The sequence below is a fragment of the Zonotrichia albicollis genome, chromosome 5 (assembly GCF_047830755.1).
Source record: "Zonotrichia albicollis isolate bZonAlb1 chromosome 5, bZonAlb1.hap1, whole genome shotgun sequence".
In the NCBI taxonomy this organism is placed as follows: Eukaryota; Metazoa; Chordata; class Aves; order Passeriformes; family Passerellidae; genus Zonotrichia; species Zonotrichia albicollis.
Window position 1 is genome coordinate 12,333,824 of NC_133823.1, and position 27,683 is coordinate 12,361,506.

General features: G+C 38.2%; 1 protein-coding gene across 1 annotated transcript in view; it reads left to right on the forward strand.

The window, feature by feature from the left end:
* TTC29 (tetratricopeptide repeat domain 29) overlaps nucleotides 1-27,683 on the forward strand; it is a 123,445-nt gene that overhangs the window by 90,940 nt on the left and 4,822 nt on the right. Inside the window, exons 11-12 of the mRNA XM_074540785.1 lie at nucleotides 22,536-22,608; nucleotides 22,989-23,077. Coding sequence (XP_074396886.1) covers nucleotides 22,536-22,573 — 38 coding nt within the window. The 3' untranslated portion in view covers nucleotides 22,574-22,608; nucleotides 22,989-23,077. The remainder of the gene's footprint in view (nucleotides 1-22,535; nucleotides 22,609-22,988; nucleotides 23,078-27,683) is intronic.

Genomic DNA, 27,683 nt, shown 5'->3' on the forward strand with positions numbered 1-27,683 from the left:
TAAAATAATTAATGATTTTTCTTTTTGTCCATGATGTGTTGAACTAAAAGTAGTGGACTGAAAAATTGCAGGATGCTTTTGATTAGCCACTGGGAAAAACTTTACAACATTGTAGGAACTTTGTTCCAGTGGTTTATGAGTTGTCATTATGATGAGAGTGATTTATATATGTATTTGACATTTATATCAGAATACAGGCAGATGCTGTAATTCAGGAGATAAGCCTGTGAAATGCCCATGACAGGATCTCATGGCCTAGAAAAGATAAAAAGGAATGATTTTTTGTGAACAAAAAACTGCATTTTATTTCACAATAAAGACTCATTTGCTAAAAAAGATGGGTAATAAATTTCATTTCTGTGTGTCTCCCTTTGCCCATCTGTGAAGTCAGCTTTAAGGTGCTGATATGTCTTGTAAAACAGTTTTCCAAAATACTCCCTGGATTAAGGATATTGAAAGATATTCCTTACCTACTCAGTTCATCCCCTCATCCTTTCCTTTCTGGAAGTTTTCCAGCTCTTTAATCTATTCTTATCCATGCTCTTCTCCTCTGCAGAAATCGTTCCAAGGCTACCAAACCATCAAATTTTTCCATCCCATTTATTCTGATGGCAACAATATTTATTTTTGCTGGTTGTTGGAAAGCCTGGAATCAGTTTCCTGTTCAGGTTTAATGTGAGGGAGGGCTATGAAGACTGAGAGTGAAATCCACTTATTGGAGCAAAGTATTGCACGGTTTTAACTCTTCCCTCCTTCCATTACCTGTTTCTTCTCTCTCTGGCTAAAATAACAGACCAGCCTTTTTCACCTCTACTTTGCAGCCCAGGACCATTTCATCTCTTCCCATTGTTGGAGTCTTAGAACCCCTGATATTTAGCATTCAATGATGAGCACATGCTGCAAGTGAAATACCTGTTTCCTCCTACCTGGGGCCAGCCAAGAGATCCATTTTCTCATTCAACATTTGGTGTGAAATGAAACTCCCAAGATTGTTTCTTTTGCTGCCAAGTCCTCCAATATAGCATGATGTTCATTAAATTTTATTTTTTCAATTTCAATATGGTTCCATGTAAACTCAAGGTGAGCCATAGGTAGCTAACAAGTACAATGAATTTGACAGAAATTCTATTGGGTCTGTAGTGTTTTCTTCCTCTACTCATTATTAAGAAATCTGCAACCCAAGAAAGGGCTTTTCAAGGGAAACTCAGCAGATAGAAAATGGGGGCATAGGGTGTATATTGTAGCATATTAAATATTTGAGTATTTTTCCATGTCTTTTGGCCTCTAGAAATCACAAATATTTATAGATCTGAAATTCAGACAACTATTTGAAAAATGAATTGTGTGCAATGCCTTATGGTTAAACTATATAATTTCAGCAGTTTCGTACAAACGTTTAAATTATTTGCTTAGATTTTGGAGGAAGATGAGAAAGAGAAAAGGGCTGCAGATTGATGGAAGTTTTTTCAGAGTCTGACTTAATAAATGTGACAATCAAATATGAGGATTTTTGGAAAGCGAGATAAGTGATGGTAGCCTGAAGGCTGAACTTAATGTCAAAGAGGGTGTTCATGCAAAGCAAAACAGTGTATCTAGTAAACTAGAGAAATATCATCTTTGGAGGAAAAAATCTCTAAAGATTTTATGCCACTTCTAACAGGCAACAACAAAAAAGCCCTGGCTGTACCTCAGGATATGATCAGTCTTTTTGAACTGGATTTGTTCAGTGCTTTTTTGTTCTTCAGCGCTGTCTGCAAGCATTCCCTGTCTCAGTCATAAGGCTCAGAGTTTGGCAGTTTTATTTCTTTGTTATATTTTCATCATGTGAGATAAAAAGTCACGGATGAGTGATATAATGGAAACAAATGTTACCTGTGTCTGAGCAGGAGAAAAAAGCCCTCTGTTGCACTGAATCCATGCTCTTATTCTTTCATTAAATTGTTTGAAATTTTTTGAAAATGATAGGTAATTTTTTTTTCCTTCTCTGCTCAGGCAAACTGCCTCTCTATGAGAAAGGGAGCTCAGTAACCACCTAAGGAAAAGCATTTCTCAGGATAGCTGAGGTTGAGACTGTTGTAGGCATGATGTGTTCAGACTCTGTAGGAGAGGATGAAGGCTGCATCACTCTCGAGTAGCCCCTGGAGGTTAGCTCAGAGCAGCAGTACAGCTTTGGAGGAAGCTGTCAGCCCTCTGGGCTACAGGGATGTGCTCTTTTTAATAAGTACATTGCACAAGACAGTACCTATGAGGTAAAGGGCATTAAAGGGCATTTTTTCACAAGAAAGTATTTTTTAAAATAATGATTAATAAGTCCAAAGCTGCACAGTTAATTTGTGAAAAATACAGTGTGTTCAAAATACCAAGCAGTCCTGGATGTTTTACAGGTGAATGGAGCCTAAACAAAGTACATTCTACAGAGGGGAAGTTTGGTTCATCCCTTATTCAGAGATTTGAATTTTAGCTCTATTTGTTTTCACCAGCTGTGAAGAAGGGGATTAGTAATATGAATATTGTTTAATCCAATAGTGTCTCTTCAGGTAAACAGTATTTAATTTGATTAGTCGACATATTCATTTTTGTGGTGGAAGAATTGGGAGAGCTCCTTGTTTAAAAATAGGGAATAACAGTAGGTATGCATTTGCTAGATATCACAATGCCATGTATCTTCCAATCAGTTGCTTATCAGAATGTGGGATGCAGCAGATTTTGAGGGTATTGTATGTAATTTGTACTTTCATTTGGGTTTTTTTTTTAGTGCATGGTTATGGCAAACACTTCTTATATATCATGTCTTTTTCAAGTTCAGCTACTTCATTTAGTTACTGAAAGGTTAGTCTCTTTTCTTGGACACATATTAGGTAAACACATCAAAAAGTTGCTCAAAAATTAAAATGGAACATGATGTTATCAACATATTGAGCAAAACTCAAATGATCATGACCAGCAATTGAGTGAGCTAAATCAGACAATACTTTAAATATAAAATGGCATTACAAAGAGTCCCTTAGTTTTTCTTTTACATATTTTCCATTAATATAAAATCTTGAAGTCTGGTGTTCATAGACATGATTCACTGACTTGCTCACTGAATTTGGGCAGTGGTAATCAAAACATCACTGATGAACTGGTCTCAAATGAAACTGCAAGATTGCCTAGTTTTTTATTTGCAGAGAAATGCATGTGTGCCAGAAATGAAGGATGAGGTTCTGGTTGTCCTAGAGTTATTATGAGTGGGAGATTATACGGACATATATGGTAGTGATGAACAGAGATCAGAGAGACCCGAACATCAAGGGGAAGGAGAAATGGGAATTAAGAGATCAAAGACTGTAGAGGAACTGGAGGGAGAGTTGGCTTTGTCTTCCCTGCCAAAAAAGGTGCGTTTTTTGTGTGAAAAAACTAACAGTAGCTGTATTTATTTTGCTGTGGAAGACAACAAAAGCCTTGTAGCTTTTACTGCGATGTGGCTGAACAAGTTCAATTGCAGGAGTGAACTGTAACACCTCTGTCCTTTGTATCCATTTTACCTAACAGTAAGGCAATTTTTAATGAATGAACAGGGAAAAAAATTACTCTCTTTGCTTGATTTCATTGAACACTATTCGGAGAGGAAACGCATAACAATAAAGAGCAGTGTAAATTGGACAAAAGTCTAATTTTCATAGTAGGCAAAATTTGTCACCACAAGGATTCATACTACCAGAAATGCACGTGTAGAGCAATGTCTGGAGAAGAAAAGGCACTGAGGGTGTGCACTATGTGATAGGAATTTATTTCACTCCATGCCACTGATTTGCTTTGCAAATGTTGACTCACCTTTTCTCTCTGATGCATCTTTTTCTCTTGTTTCTTCAATAATCACAGAAAAGCACAGCTATTCATTAATTCTCTTATTGTTTCAGGAAAGAGATCACTGAAACCTAAGGTCATATCTCTTTAATACTGGCTACTTATAATTAGGCAGTGAAAACCATACCTAAATATTTAAAGCAGTTTGAGATGTTGATTACCCAGAACTCCCAATGGAAATATACACTTTATTTATAAGAAGCCTAGGGAGAGAAGGAAATGTGTCTGATTTTTGGAAGTTTTGAAAGTTTATGGTAAAAAATCGTCTGACCAAAATGCCCCAGGTACAGTTGATTCTGATTCTGAACAGCAGTATTACACCAGGACCATTCTTTATTATCTTGAACTTCTTGGATTTCAGTCAAAGATGTGAAATTAAATGCTTAAATGGAGCAATCCAGTTTTAAAGACCCTTTCCAGAAATTATAGCTTTTCATATGCTTTCTCATATAAAATTAATTGAGACTTTTAGGAAACTTGTCTACAATTTCCTCCTCAGTAGCAGACAAGACTTTGACAGAAAGCTTTGTATAAAGAAGAAACTGTGAGAGCACAGCTATGCTGGGTCATACCCTACGTTTCCTTTATCAAAGAAGTTTCTCTGGAAGGAATTTGCACAATAAGAATACTTTCATGAGAGTAAACCCACCAGAAGTAGAGTTCATCATGCTTGAGCTATGTTGGAAACAGTTGTTTTAGTTTGGGAAGTGTTTTAGCTCTCTTAAATTTTCATCTGCAAACGTATACTGGAAGGCAATGCATCTACCACCAGAGAATATGGTGTATAATTCTCATTTTTAGTACCTGAAAATGATTAAGATAAAAATATCCGTATCCCTAATGTTAAGAAGCAATAGTAATACAGCTAAGCTGTAATAACTTTGTCTTCTGTTCTTCAGGATAGACCTCCGAGTAGCATCCTCTTGAATTCACAGCAAAATAATAAGTTTTTTAATAGAGTAAATTTTCCTCTAGGATTATGTGCTTATGTCTACTGCCAACCTTATCATGGGACTTGATTCTTTGTTTAGTATAAGTAGCATTGGGATCACAATAAAAGAGAAGGCTGGTCTCCTTTGCTGTCTGTAGACTAGATTGCCTTAAGAGACATTGAGACCGGTAGAGAAAAAAGAAATTACACTGATCTAATAGATATACTGCTGAGAGGTTTCTATTATATTCTTACCTCAGACATTGTACCACCATTAAATTCACACTTTCAGGCCCTGGGAATCAGGTCAGCATGACAGAGAAGTTTGGCTAAAATGAATCTGCTATATTAGTTTTTGTGAAAATGATTAAGCTCTGCAGGTTCGAGATCAGGACTATTTTTCAAGCAGTCATTGTTCCAAAGCTAGGCAAATAAACCCTGATAGAAAGGAGAAAATCATAGGGAGTCAGACCAAGATGAAATTGAGTATCAGAGTAAACAAACTACCTGAATACATGATCTCGAGTCAGAAAGCAACACAGAGTCATTCATTTGGCACAGTTAAAAATCAGCTGGCAGGCAAATTTTTTTTTAAAGTATTTTAAGTAGACTGCCCATCAAATAAGCATAATTATAATCAAAATTCTTACAACGTTCTCAAAATTCCTAAAGGCAATCAGCTCCACTCAAATTAGTAACTTGGATAAATCACCATTAATTAGCTAATATAAGCCAGCAGGTGGTTTTGAGCCCAGAGAGATTCCCTGGTTATTTAAATTATGTATACTATACTACACCAAAGATAGAATAAGTAAAAGGCAAAAACCAGGCACAAGTCTGCTAAAAAATAAACAACAACAACAAAAATGCTCTGTAGGGAGGGTGCCTACCTAAGGTCTTCTCCAGCTCCTACATCCTACCCAAAGCAATACACGATGTCTTTGACCCTCAGCTCAGATAGTGTCATCTAGGAATGTTCTGTATGGTTCCTATTTCAGCTCTGAAATATATGCAGGAAACAAAATCTGCAGTTGCTTGGAAAGGTTAGTTCTGAAGAATTTGTGATTACTAGGACAGAGAAAGCAGTGACTCCCTTTTACAGAAGCGCACCACTGAAACCACAGGGATAGCCTTGACCCACACACTTTCATCCCAAAAACAGCGGGAGACGGTTTTTTGTGAGCTTTGTAGGCATTTCCAATGAATAAATAAAATTACATCATTTAAAAAGATTAATGTCCAAGGCTTCTGGGACCAATGCTGTTGTGGTCAGTTGTGGACAATAACTGTTAGGAACCAAACCAAACACTTTTATATTAGTATGTCAGAAGAAAATTAGCCTCTTTTTTCAAAATACTGGTACCAATAGTGTCGTGAAATCCAGAAATTCTTTGAGAAATCTGGCTCAAACCTTCCTACAAAACTATTGTCTTTCAATAACTCCTACTTGCACTGTGTTTTATCCTAAAACTCTCAGGGATTGCCATAAAGTTCTGTCATAATTTTCTGCCATGCTTATGCTTGGTAGTCATGCAAAATTGAGGCTCAACTGTGTTTTAGAGTCTGTGATTGAAGAAAATGACATTGTGTAGGAAGAAACAGCAAGATCAGTCCAGATACTTGTATTTGTCCCACTGAAAATCTGGGCAGTGATGCAATAACAATACTTTAAAGGACTAAAACCCCTGCCAGCTTTTACTGAATGATCTACATGTCTGGTAGTAATATTTAATCCCAAAGCATGCTCTGGGATCACCTGTGCCTTTCACATCAATCAGCTCAGTGCAATGTTGTGTTTACAAAGAACTGAGACAGTGTGTCTCATTGTATTCCTGCCTCTGTGTCTGCCAGAGGCAGGAATACAATGTTGCTGATATCTTCTTCAGGCTAAGTGATGTATTTTGAGGAACTTCTTTTCATACATTTATGCAGGTTTCTGGTCTATCCCCCTTTTTTTCAATGTAAATGATAAATGTATTATAAACCTGTTGTCCAATAACTGTTTAGCATTTTCATTCAAACACAAGGTACAGTAAATTGAGTCTGTTCAATATGACAAATAGCAGAAGAAGAAGGTTTTTCATTGCCACATTACAACCCAAATCCTAAAGTTATTTTTCTAAGCAGAGAAAACATGAAGCCTGTACTTACCTAAGCCTTCCCACCTCAGCAATAAACGCATAGGAATTGGGCTTATTCCCACATCAGTGGGGAGTCAAGGCAGTTCCTGAGTTACTTGAAAAAGCCTTAAGATATGTTAGCAAAGTATGTAAAAATGGTAACAACCATAGCTAATTGTGTAGGTAAAATTAATTCCATGTAGGTAAAAGTAATATCACCAATTTTTAAAAAATATGTCTTGCATTTTGTTTTAAAGTACCTTAAAAATTCTGTTTTTCTGGGCACAGTACAGAAGTATACAGCTGTTCAGGGGGAAAAAAACCCCACAGACTTGTTGTTCAACACATGCAACACTGCCCTTTGATATCTTTTTTTGGACTTTGTAATAATGCTGTAACTACCACTGTTCCCAAATATTTTATTTATAAAAACTGTCCTCCCACAGGGCGGCTGCAGATGATCTGCAAGCTGAAGACCAGCCTGCAAACTCCTCTCACTCTAGGAAATGGTGCTCCGATTTGTAAATATCAGTGCTTGCCTTGGGATTTTTAACAACTGGTGTGCTCCCAATTTCAGTCTATACAGCACAAGATCCAGTTCTTGGGTAAAGAGTGGAGGTGACAGTTTAGTGTGCAGTCTTTCCATGGCAATGCTGATATGTTCTATTGTTGCTAAAGCCATAGAAAAACATTTATGTGGGCACAGGCAGGATTGGTGTTTTTCTCTCAAGAAAAAGTACTCATCATATCTTGGAGGGATAGCCACTCACAAACCATCATTTGTTAGTAGCTTTTGAATGAAAGTCAAATAGGTGTTAATGTTCAGAAAATGTCAAGTTTGATAGAATGAGTTTTAGTCACCAAAAAGAGGAAATTGAGAGAGTGATAAAAACCCCTGGTTGTGTTAAGCAGAGGTCATTTAAGTCTTGTTTCCTACATGGAACAACTGGAAGAGCTTCTCTGTAGGTTTTTTATGCTACCCCTTCTCTAATCTCCATGATTAAAGATCATGCTTTTCTAATACTAACATGATAATATGGAAAAAAGACTGTAGTAAGCTGAATCAAAGCCCTGTTTAGCCTGATGTCTGTCTAGCAGTGGTTAATAGATTAGGGAAAAATATGAAACCAGGAAATTTGGAAGAAGGACCTCTGTGTGGTATTCTCTCCATATCTTCAGCAAGAAGTCAGGGACTTCTTGACGAAGTTGAATCTAGATCCCATTATATTTAATAGGCTTTCCTGTGTTTGTTCATGAACCTATCCAGTGCATTTCTGTTACAAAACTGGCAGCCAAGGCACCCCATTGAATTTGGCAGCTAAGATTCAGCTTCCTTGGATCTGCCCTTAGCCCATTTTTTGCAGCTTCATCTGTTACCCCTCAACTTTTGCTCTGTAAGAAAGTAAGTTATCATTTCTCACTCATTTTCTTCGTGGCACTCATGAAAATAGACACATCTCTTTATATCCTGCTATCAGTCATCTTTCTATCAAGCTGCAGCTTCCAATCTCCCTGTGCATAAAAGACATTTTACATACGTGCATCAATTTGCATTTATCAACACTGAATTTTATCTGATACTTTACTGCCTAGTCATAAACTCTTTCTTAAGTTCTTTAAAGTTTTGATTTTGATCACCCAGTACAATTTTTTGTTAGCTGTAGGTTCTGCCACTTTGCTGTTCACTAACATTTTGAGTTGTTTGGTTCATTTAAATGTTTACAGAACAAATTCTGCCTTAGATCCCTGTTGAATTCACTACTGATGTTTCTCCATACTGAAAATCAATCCATCTATTTTTATTTTCTGCCTTTAACTAGTTGTTAATCCAGGGAAGATATCTGAAACATTCTGGGAATCTAATCAACCAGGTAATAGTCATTCAGATCGCTTGTATTCCTCAAAAGAAATCAACCTCAGGAGACCTCTACAGAAGTGATCTTGATTTCTTTTCTTCATTATAACATTTTAATTTACTTATCTACCATTATATCCTTTATTAGAGTTGGAGCTAATTTGACTGCTATGAAAGTCAGATTTTTGCTGGTCTCTCCTCCCATGGCACATTCTTGGTTTTAATTAATGTCTTGTTTTGCACTTCATGTCACTCTTGTACTGAGGCTGATTTAAGCAATACCTTTGTACATGTCCTTTAGACCTCTTGAGCAAATACTACTTTCTTGCCTGATTGATTTCTCAGCTTGTTCTAATCCTGCTCTAACAGTGTTTTGGTTTGAGACTGTTCCTCTCTTATCTAGAAAATAAAAATGCTGATCTCTACTGAGGGTCTTCCTTAGTCACCACCATCCCAAGAATACATTTCACCTTTGTGGTGTTCTCTTCTATTCTGTGAGTTCTCATTCAACTTGTGTGTGTGTGTTTGTTTTTCTGGGGAAAAAATAAAATGTAATTGTGCTTTCCCCCACTATTTCATTCTTAGGGCCACAAATAGAAATAGGAGAACAATGCAATCTGTGGAGATGTGATGCTTGATATCAGTGCTCTGATATTTTTGTGTGGGCATCATAAAATAAACCACTGGGTTAAGTTGTACTTTTATGCCCATACCCTGAAAACTTCCAGCTGTTGTATTTAAAAAATTCTCTCTGATATCTTGGCACCATGAAAGTTCACACTGGAGTTCAGTTTAAAGCCAGGCAATCATCAGCTGTCCCTAGGTGTAGTGAGGGGATCGGGCTGCTGTTCGTGTGCTGCAGCAGAGAGCAGCTTTCTGTGTCAGAGGCAAATGAGCAGGACACAGTGATTGCAGAACAGCTGCAACCTCCTGGGCTATCCAGGGGAATTTCTGACAGATATGTCAACCTACAGATTGACAACCTACTGATTCTGCTTTTAATTAAGACCTATATATTAGAGACACCTCTACCTTCCTTCTTGTATTTTCAAAGTTCAGGGGAAGCTTTCCCACCAATCAGTGTCAGAATACAACATCATGTGGTTACTAAACTTTTTGTCACTTACTGGTTTTCCCTGTATTGTCTTGTTTGTTACTTTTTTGGAAAATAAAAATCTGTATTGTTAATGAGTATTTCCTCTCTTTTGTCCTTCATAATCTTTTCACATTTTTGCTGTCTTCAGGGTTTTCTTTCATCTTTTCTCTGCAATGCTTTCCTGGTAGGGACTTCACTCCTTTTTCTCTCCTCGCAGCACTGGTTAAATGATCAGAGATGAAGTTTGATTTGATAGTAAAGTGCTGTTTTTTGAATTTAGAGGTAACATCCTAATTGAAATGGGAGTGGAAAAAGAGGCTTATGCAAGAATATTGCTTTAACTTGTCTGCAGAATTAGCTATTAGATATTGGAAGAACATTCAAACCTCTTTGAGAAGCATATGGAGGGAATAGTTCAGTGAAAGTGTCCTGGAAGGCTTTGGGTACTTGAGAGAAAGGGAAAGACAGAAATAGTTTGGAATACATAAATGTGGTGAGACAGTAGAAAGCTCCAGCACTCAGAAGGAAAGAGTTGTATCTTCTGAAAGTTTTACCTGGTAGCCCAAAAAGTAGGAGCAGAGATTTGAAAGAAACAACAAAAAAAATCAGTTTGTGATTCTTTGTGGGTCATTTTTGCCTGTTCTTCAGTTTGTACAGGAGTCCTGAAAGGTTCTAGGCTTGCTGGCTTGTTTTGGAAATTTCAGAATATGCCATGTGTGCTCTGTGGTGTCTTGTGTGAGTTTCTCAAAATTACCTTCAAAGCTAGCATGTTACATTTTTGCCAAGTCATATTTTCTCACAAGTGTATGATGTATGCTTGAATTAAGATGTCATAATTTATTTAAATGCCTGGGAAAAAAAAATGTCCTTTTCCAACAGCTTACCTTTTAACCCTTTGTTTCACAGTGTCCTAAAACTGCTGGTTTTTCTATTTCCTTTCTGTATATAGTGATGACCTACATTTATTTTAAAAAATACATAGGGATAAATGTAAACTTTGATATTATACACCCTGTGGTTAATGAAATTACTTGGAAAGTTTTGCAAAGTCAGGATTTAGTCCAGACCTGAACCAGTAGTTTGGCTTGTAGTAGGTTGTTTGTTTACACTTATTTTTGGTGAATAGGTATGTCCTTAGCAAATATATTATATACAAAACCATGAATTGGCATTGTCTTACTAATTTTAGTTGTCCATTAACAAATCCAGAACTCTTCAAAATAAATCTCTTATTTCATAATTTAAGCTTCTCTACTAAAACTACTTTTAAGATGGCAGTGGCCATTGTTTGTATTGAATTGTAAATAATTTGTGCGTGAGATTAAACTTCAAATGAATTTACAAAAAAATATTTTGTTTTGCTAAAGCATTACTTAAGAGCTCATAAGGGAACTGTGTTGTAGGTGTTTCTAGCTGTGACGTGTTCCTATAAAATCAGAAAACAAATTTCATACTAAACTTGCCTTTTCACATAATTGTTAATTGTGAAGCTACTTTGCCATTACAAATAATAATTTGAATGTAAATATAAAAAGGAAATGTGTATTTGAGATGTCTATGCTTTTGAAATAGGTGAACTTAGTGATCTGTAACCTAACAATGACCTAGAAAACAGTAATTCCTCTTTCTGACTGCCATAATATAACAATTCTTGAAAGAAAAGTACAAATAATGGATGCAGGATTGAGATCTTTAGTGTCAGAAAAAAGTAGGAGAGAATATTCCTTTTTTTGAAGTGGTATTGCTTCTCACTTCTGCACTCAGAAAGGGTAAAGTCATACAGAAGGAACTAAATACTCATCACAATGGTCTGATTAGTTTGCATATGGATAAGGTGCAAAAATGAACACTTAGATTTGGATTAGTATTTGAAAACTAATCTGACGTGATGTTATTAGCCTATTAACAATTATATTAACAAATAGTGCTACTGGTAAACAAACATGCAGTCTGAAGTTCTTACCCAGAAGGAAACGCCCAAAAACTGACTTCTCTCTTCTTTCAAGTGAGCAAACTTTGCACATAGGTTCAAAATGTTTAATTGAATTACTATTAAAATTGAAGTCAATGACTAGAAACAGAATCTAGAGCAAACATGCACTGCAGCTCACCCTAAAGGAAGAAATATTGGGCCAATGAAAGTAACGTATAGAGAATGGGAAATAACAGGCATGTGCTGGCATATTAGGAATGTCTCTTCATAGATGTGCAAGTTTTATTTCACATTGTCCTCACCCTTCTCAATAAGAATGACTGATAGCTCCACTTTGTGATTTCCCAGCTTTTAAGAGTCTATTTTTATTTATTTTTTATGACCAACCTTGTACTTGTTAAATGTAATTTTTGCTTTATGTAACATAGAAAAAAGCACATCTGCAGTATGCTGTCCCATGAATTAACAAGAATGACTGGACATAAGACAAGAAATCCTTTAAAAACATATGTTCACATTAAATATCTGGGCTAGCTCAGTAAAGGAGGTCTTATGGGGTCATTTTTGATGCAGTGCAAGTAAACCATTTCTGCTCTTCTGGAATAGTTTCTTTCAGGTTTATATTGAGCTTGTATAATGACACATTACATAAATGAGGGCTTAGTTTGTACATTAGTCTTTTACATCTTGGATTCTTACTAAATCCTTGTTTTTGCTAACTTGATGCTTAAGAGATATTGATTTCTGCTCCTCATGCCTATGGTGTTTATTTTGATATGGCTGGGATTAAAAACTAAATTAACACGTATAATCAGTTTTCTTAGAATAAAAAGGGTGCTTTGGTACCTTTGGTTACATTCTTTTGAAGAAAAAGGAGAGCAGAAGAGATGTGATAATAAAGGGATCAATTTATTCAATCACCGGGTATAAAAACATTAGCCCTGGGAAAGGCCCTTCCTCTAAGAGCTTTAGCTGCCCAGTCTCACTTGTGTGGCACAAAATAATTTGCATTTTTAGAGAAAATTCACGTCTTCTGTGAGCTCTAGTGAAACATGAATAAATTGCTTTCTTTTCCTCTTTTTCTGATTTTATAAAGCTGAATCCATTAGGGGCTGAGTCAAACTGTAATGAAAGAAAGGCAACAACTGAGATGATGGAAACCCTGGATTAGATTTCTTAGTAGTCCAAGCCCAGCTGTCATGGCCTACGTGTCAAGTTAGTACTCTTTGGGGAGGCCTGGCAGTACATGTGAATATTTTTCTTTAACTGCTGTGTTACAACAGGTCTCTAAAGCAGCTAGGAATTAAACAGAGATGCAGAGATTAAGAATTAAATAGAGCCACAGCAAACATTCCACCAGAGAGACTTGCAGTGGGACAAGTAAACCTTCCCAGGGCTATTCCCCACTGCCATGCCTGGCAGGCTCACCTGTGACCTGGAGACTCTGAAACCTCCAAGTGGGGCTGTCCGATTCCAATTTAGAGCAATGGATTTTGTCTGTTACACCTTGTGAGCTTTGCTATGAGGTAGGACTGTGTTTTGATCAGAACGTACAGAGCCCAGCATGGATTTTAAACCAGTTACTGTTTTTATAAGGAAGACCTGATGTCAAAGCACCAACATTCATCTGAGCACAGACTTGATGCTAAATTATCATATTACTGGTACCCAGAGTCTTCTACCTAGTGCTTGGAATTTATCCAGCTTCCAAAGAGATTCTCATATCCTCCCAGGAGGGGCATGATGGCACAGTCAAGTGCCCTGGACTGTAAAAGATTCAGACAACTGAAATCATTTCAAGTTCACCTTTCACTTTGTGAATTTGGGGAAATCATTATATTTTCAACCCTAAGATAATCTCATAACAGATTTCCTCAATTGTGGGAACAGTTTATAAAAAAAATTAAATCTGCCAGAATCCCTATCAGACTTGTGTCCTGGGGGAAAATTCCTTTCTTATTTCTCAGCTGGTGGCTTTGCGTGATTTCTCTCATCTTAGGAAAGCATTTCAAACCAGCAGCAGCTGGTGTCTGCCTGCACTTCCACTGGTGCCTTTCTGAGGGACAGAAGTGAGCAGTAATACCTAAATAACCCTGTTTCCTTTTCTCCCTTTGCATTGTGGTTGTGGTTGTGGACAAGATCCAAAAGAAGCCAGGTCACCATTGCTGCTCTCCTTCCCATGCCTCCCCTCAGCTCTGTTAAGTGTCTGCCCTGCCAGGAGTACCTGCTGGTGACTCTCATCACTGTGGTTAAGGAGTAGAATGGGAGGGGACATTTTTTACTTCGTGAAGACATTTTGCTTTCCTGCTGCATACTTCTAATCTCTGCTGTTCCTTGAGCAAAACAGTGTGACTGGTATGGCATAATTCAAAGTGAATTTAAAATTTCTGAAGTCAAATGTTTTCTGAAAAGATCTGTTTTGAAGCAATTTGGCAAAGCTGACATAACCATGCTAACTTCAGTGAGCCTGCATTGGCTGCATCAGTTGAGAATTGGACTCAGACTAGCCAGAGCATTTATTTTTAAATTCTAGCTTCTGCTGCTTTTTCTTAAAAGTCTCTGTAGTTCTCTAACTTTCTAAAGTAGCTCACAAGTCTTGTGCTACTGCTAATAAAACAGAAAATCCATTTCCATTTTTCAGTTTAATCTTTTTTTCATGTGAATCTATTTCTCATCAAAAGAAGCGAGTGACTGGCGTGAAAGCTGGAGCTCTCTACTTAGCTGTAAAGACAAGTCTTGGTCTTTCAAGTTGTCACACGTTGTCTGGGAGAACCTGGCCATAAATTCAAAAACTAGGAGGGAGAAACTAAACACCCTGTGTTGCTGTGGCCAGCAAAAGTATTGTTCCCAATGCCTGGTGAGGAGAATTACATCTGATTTGTAATTCTGTGTTCTCAATCTGTTGGTAAAATCAGCAACAAAAGCTGAGACAAAGGGGATTCTCCCAAGTGCCCATGGGAGAGATGTGTCCTATAGCACACCAGTGTCAGCATGGTCGCTGCAAGGACCCTGCATAAACCAGGGCCTTCATTTCCAGCAGCTATTTTTGTTGGTTATTTTTACAAGATAAGTAGAAGCACTTTTCTTCTCAGTCACAAGAAAATTGATACTTCCATAAGGGATTCCATACCTTCTTTTTCAAGAACATCATCTTCCAGACACTTCCCTACATCTCCTCAGGCAGAGAGGATACACTCATGCCTGGGGTGCCTTAGAAGATGTAAAGCCAAAGTCAGGTAAGGAGAAAAAAAAATCTCCATGGCATTCCCTTTTTTTTTTTTTTTCTTGTAACAGATGCATTGCTGGGATTTCTCTGCTTTGCTGGCTTCTAGTTCTGCACCCAGATGATACCTTTGGCTAAGCTCATGGAAGACAGTTTCCTAGGCATAAAAACCTGCATTATAGAGACCTTAGATGATAAACAGTTTTCAAGCCACCAGGCAGAGAGATGGAGGTGGAGATCACTGGGGATGTTGAAAGTCTCAGCCATGAAAAAGTGCTCTTACAAGTGTAATTCTAGAAGGGCAGGTAAACTTTCAGAGACCAGAAAACAGCAGAGCCAGTCCAAAACATAAAGAATGAGAGCTGCCAAACAAGAAACTCTTAACAAAATTACACAGGATGCTCATGTAAAAATACAGAGGTAAAGCAGAAAGAACTAAAATCAGAGATATTTTAAGTCAGAGCAGTCTGATACTGAATTTGAGCCTCGGTATGATGACGGCATATGGTTAAGCAAGAGGATATGTTTAAGTAATCTGTGTTTCCCAGCTTTCCTCCCCTGGGACACCTGTAAGGAACCTGAATTTCAGGGAAAGGAGTGCTAACCACTCTGTGACAGCCAGGTCCTTTGAAGACACATCAAGCTGCATATTCAGAAATAAATATTACACACTGTCAGTGAGCAGCTCTTCTGCTCACTATTTTGCTCAGTGGGTAGAAGATGGTGTTCTCAAAAGGCAGGCACATGAACTGTCCTACTATGCTATCTTGCAGGTTTTAATTGTGTTTTTATACCAAATATTTAACAGATAAAGAGCACTATTTCTGAGTAAAGGAAAAAGGATGAGGTTTTATGTGTAGTCATACACAAAAGTTGCAAAAAGTAAATGCAAAAAGTAAATTCTCCAGCAGAGTATTTAAATTTACAGTACCAAGACTGTAGTGAACTGGGGGAAGACAGCAAGAATTTTTCAGTGTGGTAGCTTTGTTATGAATTGGTGTCAGAATTGTAACTGTGCTTGAAATCTGTGTTTTCACAGCTCCTGTACTTTGTTTATTTACTGAGCAACCAATATACCTGGCTTCACTTTTTTTTTTTTTAAGTGAAGTAGCCATGATAATTCTGCTCACAATTTAGGAACAAATATGCTGCTTCTGTTACGATCAATATGTTGTCAGAAACCTCAGCCACTTACTGCTTCTTTGAGAGTAGATTTCATTCATAACTCTAAAGATACGTGTTAAAACTTTGATGCAATATTATTGAGATAGACACATTTCAGTAAAAGTCTGTAGGAATGCCTCTAAAATACTGGTAGATGTTCTTTGAGACAATAAACTGCCTCTTCTGTGAGCAAGGTAAGGATTTCCTTTCATATGGATTTCTGAGTAGATTTCAGGCTTGATCTTTAGTGATAGGCAAAGGTAGAGGTAATAGAAGTGTTTTTATACTCCTTGTGTGTTCTCACCAGCTCCTCAGGGTAGCAAAGAGCAAGTTTGGCTTCTACCAAAGAGTGAGCAGACATCCTTTGCTCAGAAGTTTGCTTTCTCTGCAGGTCTCCCCAGACTTGTCCTGCCTTTAGGAGACAGCAAGTAGGTTGCAGTTGTGATCATTCTGCATCTGGGTGGGGACTGAAAGAAAAGAAACCCTTCTCTGGACCATTTGGGAATTCTGCTTTGGCTGTGGAAACTTTGATTAACGAGCGGGGCAGATGCTCACCTGCTTTGTGCTGCTGGAAAACTTTGCCTTTGACTGAGAATATTCAAGACCCTAAATGGCAAATACAAAGTCGAGGCAGAGACAAGATGCTGTCCTGAAATTTTAGGCTAATAGTTTGGATTTATTGTAGAACTTGTTGACAGTAAAGGTAAAACTATAAGCTAAAAACTGGCAGCAATTTTGTCCAGGCTTCCTCATGTTTGAAGTGATGATCTTGATGATTGTTTTCCAAAGCTGATTTTTCTGTGTTGCCAATATTTGTGTAGAATTTTTGTGATCTCTAAGTTCCAGATACACAAAGGACATGGTGTCATATTTTGGCCTTGAGAAAAATCCCTGGTTTTCTATCTACAGTCAACAATTTGACCTGATAGGGCTGTTATTTAAAATTGATATTCAACAAATGGTTTGAGCAAAAGATGTTGCAGATGAATGTATAACAATGCACAGAACTGAAAAAAGTAAGATCAAGAGAGATTTCCATTGTTGTACAAATGTCTGGAACATGCCCAAACTATGTAAGAGAGGAAGATTAATTTGTCTGAGAACTGCTGAATATGAGTAAGTAAACAATAGAAGTTATTAGGGAAAAATTCATATTCCTGTTAGGTTTTCTCACCCAAACCAGAAAAACTTGGCACTTTTGTTATAGTGCCATAGTCTGAGTAGGCTCTTCAAAAGCATTTTTATAAAATAAATTCTGCTTCTCATTCATAAACTTGCCCATCTGTGAAGCTTTTATTCAGAGAAATCTACCTGCTCCAGTGTTTGCTGTAGTTCATTAAAGGCTCCCATTTGTACTCATAAAGACTCATTCATTGCCCTGAATAATATATATGGTGTGCTGAAAGAGAACAAACTCTTGCTTTTACAATCTAAATTAAACAACTTTGTCTAATAAAAGAAGCACTGTCTCACTTCCAGTAGGCCATAAGCCCTGAGGGTCTTGTATTTGTGTGTTTATTATTTATTTATTTTTGCCAAATTGTCCTTCAAGGATCTGAAAGCTGAGAGAACTGAGCCACTTAAATAGTTTCTTTCTCTGCCTGCTTAGAAAGACAGAGGCAAGCATGGGCACAACTGTACTGAAGCAAATACTCATCCATAAACTTATTCTAAAATGCAATTGGATGATCTTCTGTCTTTTTCTCAGTCCCACCTTCTAACCTTCCTCATCTTGAGAGTCCATCTCTATTATGTGTGGCTTTTCCAAATGCCCATGATTAATAACTGCTGTGATTCATTAGCCTGTGTTGTTGGCAGTGTTTCCCAATGGGAGCATTTGCTATCTAGGGATAGTCCATGATTGCTCTGCCTCCTGCAACAGTAAGATGCTTTCAATCTAATGCTCTCTCCATGTTTTAGCATAAAATAATATTAAGGCATCCACATAATGGAACTGTCTGAAGATCCATTTTATTAAGCACTGGAAGAAAATGTGTGTGTGTGTTTGCATGTGCAAGGGATGCATAATCAGCAAACCTATTTCACCAGAAACATCATTTCTGTGAGGGTTTCACGTAAAGACACAGCTATTTTGAGGTGTAGTTCTTTGGCTGTGAGCATGAAAAAATACTCCACAGCCAATATCTTACCTAGTGCAATTAACTTACTCAAATTATATACAGCCTATTCAAAGAAGGAAAAATGGGAAACAGAGGTAGGTTTATTGTACTTATTCCATTTTGTGGGTATTTATTTTAAATGCAATCTACCTCCAAGTACAGAGCTGTGCTGCTCTTAAAAGATTGCTGCTTCAAGTTGCTCCACATACCTTAACATAGCATGGACCCTTTTTACATTATATGATCAACTTTTTGACAGTGTAGGGCCAGCACAGCTAATGGAATAATAGCCTGCAGGGTCCAGCTAAATGATATACGAATATAATCAACCTTTGTGATGACTATTCAAAAGTAATCCCTTTAGCTTTCAACTGCAACATATATTTCAACCAGGCAAAGCCATATGAAGAAAATCTCTGCAGACTCCACTGATACAATATGGCCTTCATATCCCCACAGTGTGTTTGCTGCTCACAGTGAGTTTTAAATTTAAGGTAATGGCTACTGTATATTCATGTGAGCATAGAACAATACCTTTGATTTGTTGGAGAAATGTTACATTAGCTACCAAGGGCCCTATTCAGTAAACTTTGACACAACCCTTATATATGGTTTACTGCTTATAAATGGAATGTGCCTGATAGAAATGGTTTGCATGCCCAAATTGTACAAATTCATTAATCTTTATATTAATGAAATCTCCAAGTACAACTCCCTCCATGCCACGAGAACCAAGTCAGAAAACATGGTTAAACAGGTAGGCCCAACATGCTTCTAAAAGGCATTGCGTCAATTTTCATTTATCAAGACAGAAAAATACATCGGAAGATCATCTGCAAGTATGGGATGAGCATGTTGTTTGCGGTCATATTATTTTCTGCTCTATCTGTATTCCTACACCATTACATCATTCTTCAGATTATATAACTCAAAGCAGCTGTGTGACCTTTAAAAAGGCAAGTAAATTTTAAAATAAAATAATGGGTTCTATCTCATCAGATGTGTATCATGGTAATACATTAAAATAGTCTTGCTTTCTCTCCCTCTTGTGACAAAACCTGCACTATTGGCTAGGGGTGGATCTGAATACATGTAAGTAACTCTGTTAAAGGAAAATAGATGTCATGAAAATGCTGTGTTGCCTTGTATTACAACTTTTGTATGTACACTATAGTCAGAGTTCAGTCTCATCAGCAGGAGTTGCAAATAGGGCTGTGTTTGTGTACAGGCACCTGAATCCATGTGAGAACATAACAACATGGTACCATACCTTGTTTGAGGTGATGTGTTGGAGGATTCTGCTTAAGCAGGTGAGCTGTAGTGGAGGAGTAGGAAAGCCTGTGGGCTTTTGCTCTATTTGTTTGCCATGGCACTTCTTGAGCCCACAGGAAACTGCTGCATCCTCAGCATCCTGCAGCAGGGAATTCCAGTGATGAGGTGGCAGTGCACAAAGTCCTTGCTTTGTATCCTAGCCCACCACCTCCCACTTTCAGTAGACCCTACCTCATTTTTTTTATTTGGAAAACACGGTGAAAGATGGTTTCTGGGTCACCTCATGCTTGCTATGCTCACTCTTTTGTCATCTTCTCAAAAAAAAATTTTTTTCAAACTAGTTTCAGCTGAAACTATATACCTGAAACAACAATCCTCTAATGACTTCATCACTTTATGGAGCTTTCAGTGGAATTCTTGTTTATTAAAGTCCAGCAGTCTTTGAATAATGCAAACTTTGCATTTGAATGGATTCCCATCACACAGGCATGCAGTTTCATGTGTTGTCTGTTTCATTTTCTTTATAATCTTTTGAGAGAATGGTGCCTAAAATTCCTGTCCTCTCTGGAGTTAGTTGTAGCTTCAATCTTTGTGGATGTGGCCTTCTTTCTTTTGTATGGCTTTTCACTAATCATATAATGTAAAGGAGCTGCAGTCCTTCATTGTTTTCTCCCAAAAACATCATGAAATAATGAGATTTTTAGAAGTGTAGCATTCTGTAGATACACACATGAAAACAGAAGGAACAGAGATGCCAATTCTAGCTGCACTGAAAATCCAACCAGACAATTTTAATTATATTTTATCAACAGCAGTGGTAATCTGTCAGGGACATCCTATTATGATTAATTATATTTACATTCTATTAATACATATTAATGGTATCTCCACATTTTGCACAATAAGATGGAAGAAGAGTGCTTGATAGTGTGATCTGTGGTGGTATATATGTATTATCATTATGAATATGAGATGCTTTTATTGTTTCCAAATAGTATAGGCCAAACAAATGCCAAGAAAACATTTATGGCTCGCTATTCCATCAGTTATCCTTGATATGCTTAATATGTGCTGGGAGGGCAGAGCTGTTAATCAGCCAATAATAGCTTGGTGCCCAAGTGTGAAGGCAAAAGGCCGAAAGGTGCACGAGAAAAGCAATTTCTGCTGTAAGTCCCCATCTGTCATGTGCACATCCCCACTGTCTCTTGCACGTGTCAGTGTCTGTAGCTCTCAGAGACACACTTCTCTGTGTGTTTGCCTGGAAATACAGATGTTGCTGTACCCAGCCACTCTTTGCACCACCTTTCCACCAAAGTGCATCCACTGGAAAGAGCAGCAACACTGCACTGGTGTGAAGCTGGAGTGGGACAGTGCAGTCCTGACCCCTGTGAGCACTTCGGGGCTCCTTGCCACAGGCTGAGTTTCTAAACCAAACCAAGCCATGCAGGTTTTATTGGATTTTTTTTCATTTAAGGCTTGGTCTGCTAGGAAAGGAATTCATTTACTTTAAGCCTGGTTTCAGAACGTGTTATATGGAATAACTACGTTTTTAAATACAGAGTAAACCACTAACACACACACTGCCCTCATACAAAATGAGACTTGTTGGGGAATGGCAATTCTCAGATATTTTTCATAGATTTACTTATCCTGTTCTTACTTGCATACAACTATGGATAAAGTCCTAGTTAGCAACTATACTTAATAAAAAGCTGTGAAATGACAAAACAGAAATTGTATTGAGTCATGAGTGGTGCAGCAGTTTTAATCTGTTCCAGACATTGTACCAACAGAGACTGCTTCAAGCACTATTTTTAACCCCCACCAGAACTGGATAATTTATTTTGGCCAAAGTTAAATTACGATGCCAAACAAACACTGTTGGTATTGCTGTGACTGAAAGATAAAGTCCAGTTTTAGGCATCACTCTACAAAGAGGTAGTGACAAATTGAGGAGCATCCAGTTAAGAAAACATGAGTTCCTTTCAAATATTGAAGAGACTGTGTTTGCTTAGCCTCCAAAAGAGAAGATTACGGAAAGGAAAATAGTCTCTCAAGCTATAAGGAGTTATTCTGAAAGAGGGCTGCTCTCCATTGTTCTTTGTGTCTGCAAAAGGTAGAACAAGAGAAAAATCAGTTTAATTTGCAATAAATATTTATCTTAAGTATTAGGGAAGAAATGGAGCAATAAGGCTTTGAAGCACTGAAACAGAGAGATTAGGGATGTTGGGAAACAGCCTTCATCAGAAGCCTTGGAGAATAGATGTCAGGGATGGACTAGATAGATCTGTGCGCTTTCTTCATTTGAGGAGATGAAGCAGATCAGTGGTTCCCAAAATAAGGAACAATGCCCCAGGGATGGTGTAGGTGGAATGAGGCAGAGGGAAATGTGTTGCTGGAGAGTCCCTGAGAAGAGAGCAGGAAGTGCAGCCAGGAGGTGGGAGTTTGGTGTGGAAACAGAGTGAGGGAGGAATGAGACAGCATCACTGGAGCAAATGAATTCTGTGGCTGTCAAGAACTGCAGAGTCAAGCTATGGCCTCCCAGCCACCTGTTCCCTGATCACATCCCATGAGGAAGACCCCACTGAGAGGTCACAGCCTTCTCTTGCTTCCTGCCCTGCTCCATTCCTCCCCTGCATGGTGTTCCTCCTGCCTGCCATCTTTCAGTGCTGTCTTGGCCATCGTCTTTTCCCAGATGTATCTCCCTTGTTGGCTCCCCGGCTGCTCCCACCCAGACCTGTCCTGTTAATGAACTGCTGCACAGGAGTACGAGAAATGGGACCAGAAACCCCTGTCAGTTCTGTGTTTCTAGAATTATATCTTATGTGACTCACCTGTGTGATTTTTAGATTTCCTTTTCTTGTGACTTTTTTCCGTAGGTGATGTTTTTCAATTAATCCATTTAGGCCTTTTAACCATTAGAAGTGTTGTAAGTCTAAAACACTCATGCAGTTGTTTTTTTTTTATAACAGAACATGGTAAAGAAACAAGTGCCTCAAAGCATCTGTGAGCCTCTGTCCAGGACATCAGTTCAAGACCTTCCTGGTACAGTATTTGCTCTTAATCCGCAGACTTTATACCAATCTGCTGATTTTTACAAAATGTCATTGCTATCAATACTTAACCTGATTTTGACAGGCAATTACACATCATCTCTGCATTACTATGGCTAAATAATTATATTTTTCCTGCTCATAAATGAATGAATTCACGCTTCCCTCGGTTTTTTTACACATATTCCCAGTTTTAGAATTTAATTGCCTTTGATCGTGTAATTACTTTTAATTTACAGAAATAAGCCTTTGAGACAGAAACAAATCTGATTAATTAGATGCCAACCCCAAATATAAAACATGTAGATATCGATGTATATACATAAACTTTTGACATTTTAGTATTTTTCTATTTGCTGGTTTTTTTTCTAGAGGATGCCTGCTTATTGACAGAGAAGCTGATGTATAATGAGTACAAGATCCTTGAAGAGTAGTGCAACAAAGGAAGAATTTCAGATAAGGTTTTGTTATTAAAATGCTATTATTAAAAAAAGCATCTGTCATTTAAATAAATTGTTTTAAAAGACAAAGAGTCATAGAATAGAAAGTTTTTACTTTGTGCTCCCATTTCTTAATATCTTCCAAAGTGTCAAGATCCTCCTGTTAAGATATTAAATATGAATAGGAATCCAAGATGCTCAAAGCCTTGTGACATCAGGCTCCAAATGTGTCTGGAGAGTTTTCTGTAAATCCCAGATTGTGGTCCCTCTCAGAAAAACTTACTCATAGAGCTACCAGTGATTTTAGCATGTGTGTAATGGTTGGGGTTCAGCTGTAGCTGAAACAGAACAGATCCAGCCTGGGTGGGACACGGTGGTGCAATTTTGATCCAATCCATATCACAGGCTGGACTCAAAACACGCCCAGGGTTGTTTAAAATCCATCTGGATGCAATCCAGTGCCATGTGCTGAGGGATAACCCTGCCTGGAGGTGGGACCAGATGTGGTCCCTCCCAGCCTGACCCATTCTGTGACTCTGCACTTCACACCATGAGGTAAACTAAAATTCTGCTTAGGTTCTTTCTGGTAGCACTGATTTTGGAGTCTGTGTAAAAAATTGTGTCCGGTTTTGAGCTGATGAAACTCCTGACAGTGGGTTCCCCACATGACCCACTGACATCCGTGGTCTTCACAGTCCTCAGGGAACTCGGAGTCCTCAGAGCCTGCTGCTGTTGCTGTTGGCATTAGCAGGAGTTAGAGGACAGAATTTGGAAGTTATCCCTTTGCACAATACAAATAAAACCAGGATTTGGAACCTTTGAATTTTATTTAGAAAATTGGTGATTCATAATTTCACATATTAGAAAACCCCTTCTTTTAAACTAAACAAAGGAAGCTTTATCACTCCCAATAACCAACCATTCCTTTCTTTCAATGGAGGTTTCCAGGCTCAGAGTTTGTCACGAGGTCCATTAGACCTATAATCAGGTTTTATGATGGTGTTTGAGCAAGCATTAGCTTTTGCCATAGTAATAACTCAAGTCACAGTTTTCTTTAGGATTGTAATCCCAGTATTTGGTTGACATGTGACAATAGGGTTTCTCCCTGTTAAAGAATAGTAAAAATGTATCATTAACCAGCTCTTATTAGACTATTTTTGATCCAAAATGCTGTATACATGCAAATTAAATACAAATAGCTCAATAATTTTATTCTTTTGTTTATAGGTCTTTATTGTCTGAACACCATGCTTATTATAACAATGTTAATTTAGAAGGTTTTTGCAAGGCTCAAAAGTTGTATAGAAATATTCCCACATGCAGTTATGCACACACATAGGCAACAAATCTCTTTGCTGAGTGTTAAAATTAGGTAAAAATTTATGGAAACCAGAAAGAGAAACAAGACTACAAATTAAATATAAACATCTGTATTGTTTATCCCTTAATTTTCCCCCTTATGTTTTAATAGTATTGATATGAAATAAGAAAAACATTCTAAAACCAGCACAATTTTTCAAATTATATCTTAAAATCCTGTTAATCTACAAGCTCTTCTAATCTCTGTAAGTATAACATGACTGCTAATTTTGGATATTTGGAATTTCTTTTATCAAAATATTGTCAAAAGAAATGACACAATTGAATTTGGCCTTCATAGTAAAAAAAATAAGTACATAACATAAACTACGCCATTGTTCTAGAAAAGACAGTTATCAATTTATCAAGGGCAAGTTTCTAAATTCTTCATGGCATTTAACCCCATGTTCATTTCTGCAGGAACTGAACATTCTGGTTTTGTGTCTTAAAAGTTTTTGTGCAGTTGTGTTATGATTGTCACTATTTTTTGCCAATCTGTGCTCATTACTACATGATAACTCTGATGTGCTTGTGAAAAATGGTATGAATTAATCCCCTAGAGCCTTAACTCTCCCATACTTTTTAACACTTTTTCATCATGCAGCTTTTGATAAAAATAAGGGGAAATTTATCATCTTATAGCAATGTCAGTGTGAGTTCTGTTCTGAAAATCAGGAAGCTTTGGGAGAAAATTGTGTTTATTGTGCAGATTGTGTTTCTTGTGCTAAATATACCTGTCTGCCATCCCAGGAACAGTTTGTCCGATGAGTAACTCTAGTCTGACAGAATGCAGGCTTTGTTCAGCCCCTTGCAGACCTTTTCAGTGGGAAAATGAAGGCTCTTCCACTTCAATTTACTGGGACCAGGAGGTTAGCAGGATGTTGTTCCCTACATTGTCATTGTTAGGACAGGATCCTGGAATAAAGCTCTCAGCTGCTGGGAGCAGTCAGAGCTGCACAGGGCACAGCAGCTTGGTGAACACCTCACACACCCCAGCTGACAGCACAGTCAGTGCTCACTGCACTTGGCTGAAGTTCCACCCAGTGCTGCTGCAGAAGGAAAGTCACCTCTGAATTAGCAGAGCTCTCCCAACATCCCTTCCCTTGGCTGATCTCTCCTCAGACACAGCCCTGCTCGTAAGATCTGTGGGGATCAGAGCTCACACTGGTGTAATGGAGCTTCTGTCTTTTGTCTCTTTCCATGACAGGTGCTTTAATTCCTTTAAGGAGCTCCTCTTATGGAGCACAGTTATTCTCTACCCTGACTCCTTCTTCATCTTTGCAATCCTTCCTCCAAGTTTTACCAGAAGCACCTGATCCCCTGACCCTTAATTTGCAATCAGGAAGGAAGACTCGTGAGAGAATAAGGATTGCAATTTACAACTTTCTCTGTGCTCTCAGAAATCACAGGCAGAGTTGGTTTTAGTTAAGAAAGCAGGCAGATCAGTTTAGCCTGTAATGCCAGTCTGTTTCAAACCAGAGACTTGTCAAACTTATATAGCAATGAATATCTGAATGGTTCTGAAGTGTAATGTCTGTAAAATCTACATTTTGTGGGTACCTAGGATATGTTAGGCTGAAAATTAAGGTGGCTTTTTTGAGTAGGGTTTCAGTAGGTTTCACTGTGGATGTATCCAATGGTATTGACTAACAATTTGTAGCAGAGAGGAAGGTTGTATCTTAAATGAGCCTTGCTTGGTTGTATCCTATGCAAGCTGTTACCGCTCCAGAGCTCAGTCCCCAAGGGGACTGGGTGCTAGAAGCCAGCTCGCTCTCAGACCAAGGCCGCGGGTTAGCCCCTAGCAAGCAGGGAGATATTCAGCTCTTAGTGATTAGGCAGCTCTTGTGATTTCAGCTTTGCTTGCTAGGTAGCTTTTCCCTTGGCCTAAGGCTCCAGCAGACGGTAGAGAGAGGAGAAGCAGAAGACGCTGGCTGTTCCACGAGTATGGCTTTATTGTAGGGTCCGTGAAGGGTCTCAGCTCTTCTTCTTCCAAGTTAGTAGGGGTACAGTATGCTACTTTTATATCCTTGGCCTGGATCCAATCCTGACCAATGGCAAAGGTGTTAGGGTGACCATAAGTGACCAATAGTAGGGTTTAACACAATATTGCCTTACATGGCTATAGGGATAAGGTACAAGGCGGATGTCCCTGGAGACAGGAAACTTCTTTGCCGCTGTGTCAGCATTCTGTTCTCCAAGGGGCCCTGGCTAAACCTGAGGGGTTTACTACAGTATCTCAGAAAGGATTCTGTTTATAATTATGAAAAGCATGTTTTCTGACCATTAATAGGGCGTATCTTGTTAATTATGATGATGTATAAGGTATTTCACCCGTGATGCCATTTAGAAAATTAATGTTTGAGTCACAGAAAGGTCATTGCCATTCTGGAAGGAATCCATTCATCTCTAAATAGGCCATCCGAATATAGACTAAGAAATACTCTATATAAAATTACCTGGAAATAGATGGAATAAATAAGATTGATGATAGGTATTAATAAAGCCACATGTTAGTTTCCTGCTAGGAAAAAGTAGATTGTAACTGGAAGAAGCAATAATAGAAATGTAAAAATGCAAGAAATAGGTTAAAATCTTGAGTAGTTCTATGAGGTGCAGCTATTACTCATGAGGTAAGAACTCAGCCCTCAGAAGTGGTGTGCATCAAGGACTTTATCCTGAGATTCAGGCAGGCATTTCTGAAGACAGCTCCTACAAAGAAGAGAATGAAGAATTTTTTTCTTTTTTTTTAAACAAACCAGAGTCTTGTTTGACTTCATAATACCTCTATATTTGCCACACAAATGCTTACAAGGAGATAGAATGTGTGTGCTCTCTTTGAAGATAAACATGTTCATGGGTATTTCCATGTGTGAGCCCTCTTTTGACACAGGCTTGGAGTCTTCAGGAGCTGAGGAGGATCCTGGGGGGGACAAGTCTCAAGTGGTGCCAGCAGCTGCTCATTCTCCAGCTCCGTTCTGCAGCTTGGTCTCCTGCAGCATGGGAGATGTGGGACAGAAAACCAGCACTCAGCAGACTTTCAGTAGCACATGGTGAGCCAGAGACTAGGAACTGGAGCATCCTAAGAGGAGTGTCTGGGAGTGGCAGTAGCTCCTGACTCCTACTCAGCCCCAGGCCCAGCTAGGATTGAGATCTCCTACACCTGACAGACAGATGAGAGGTAGCCCTTGTTTGTGGGAGATAGCTTTTGTAACTGGCACATCCAGCCCCTCATTTGGGACATACGCAGCCATACAGAGAGGTAAATCAG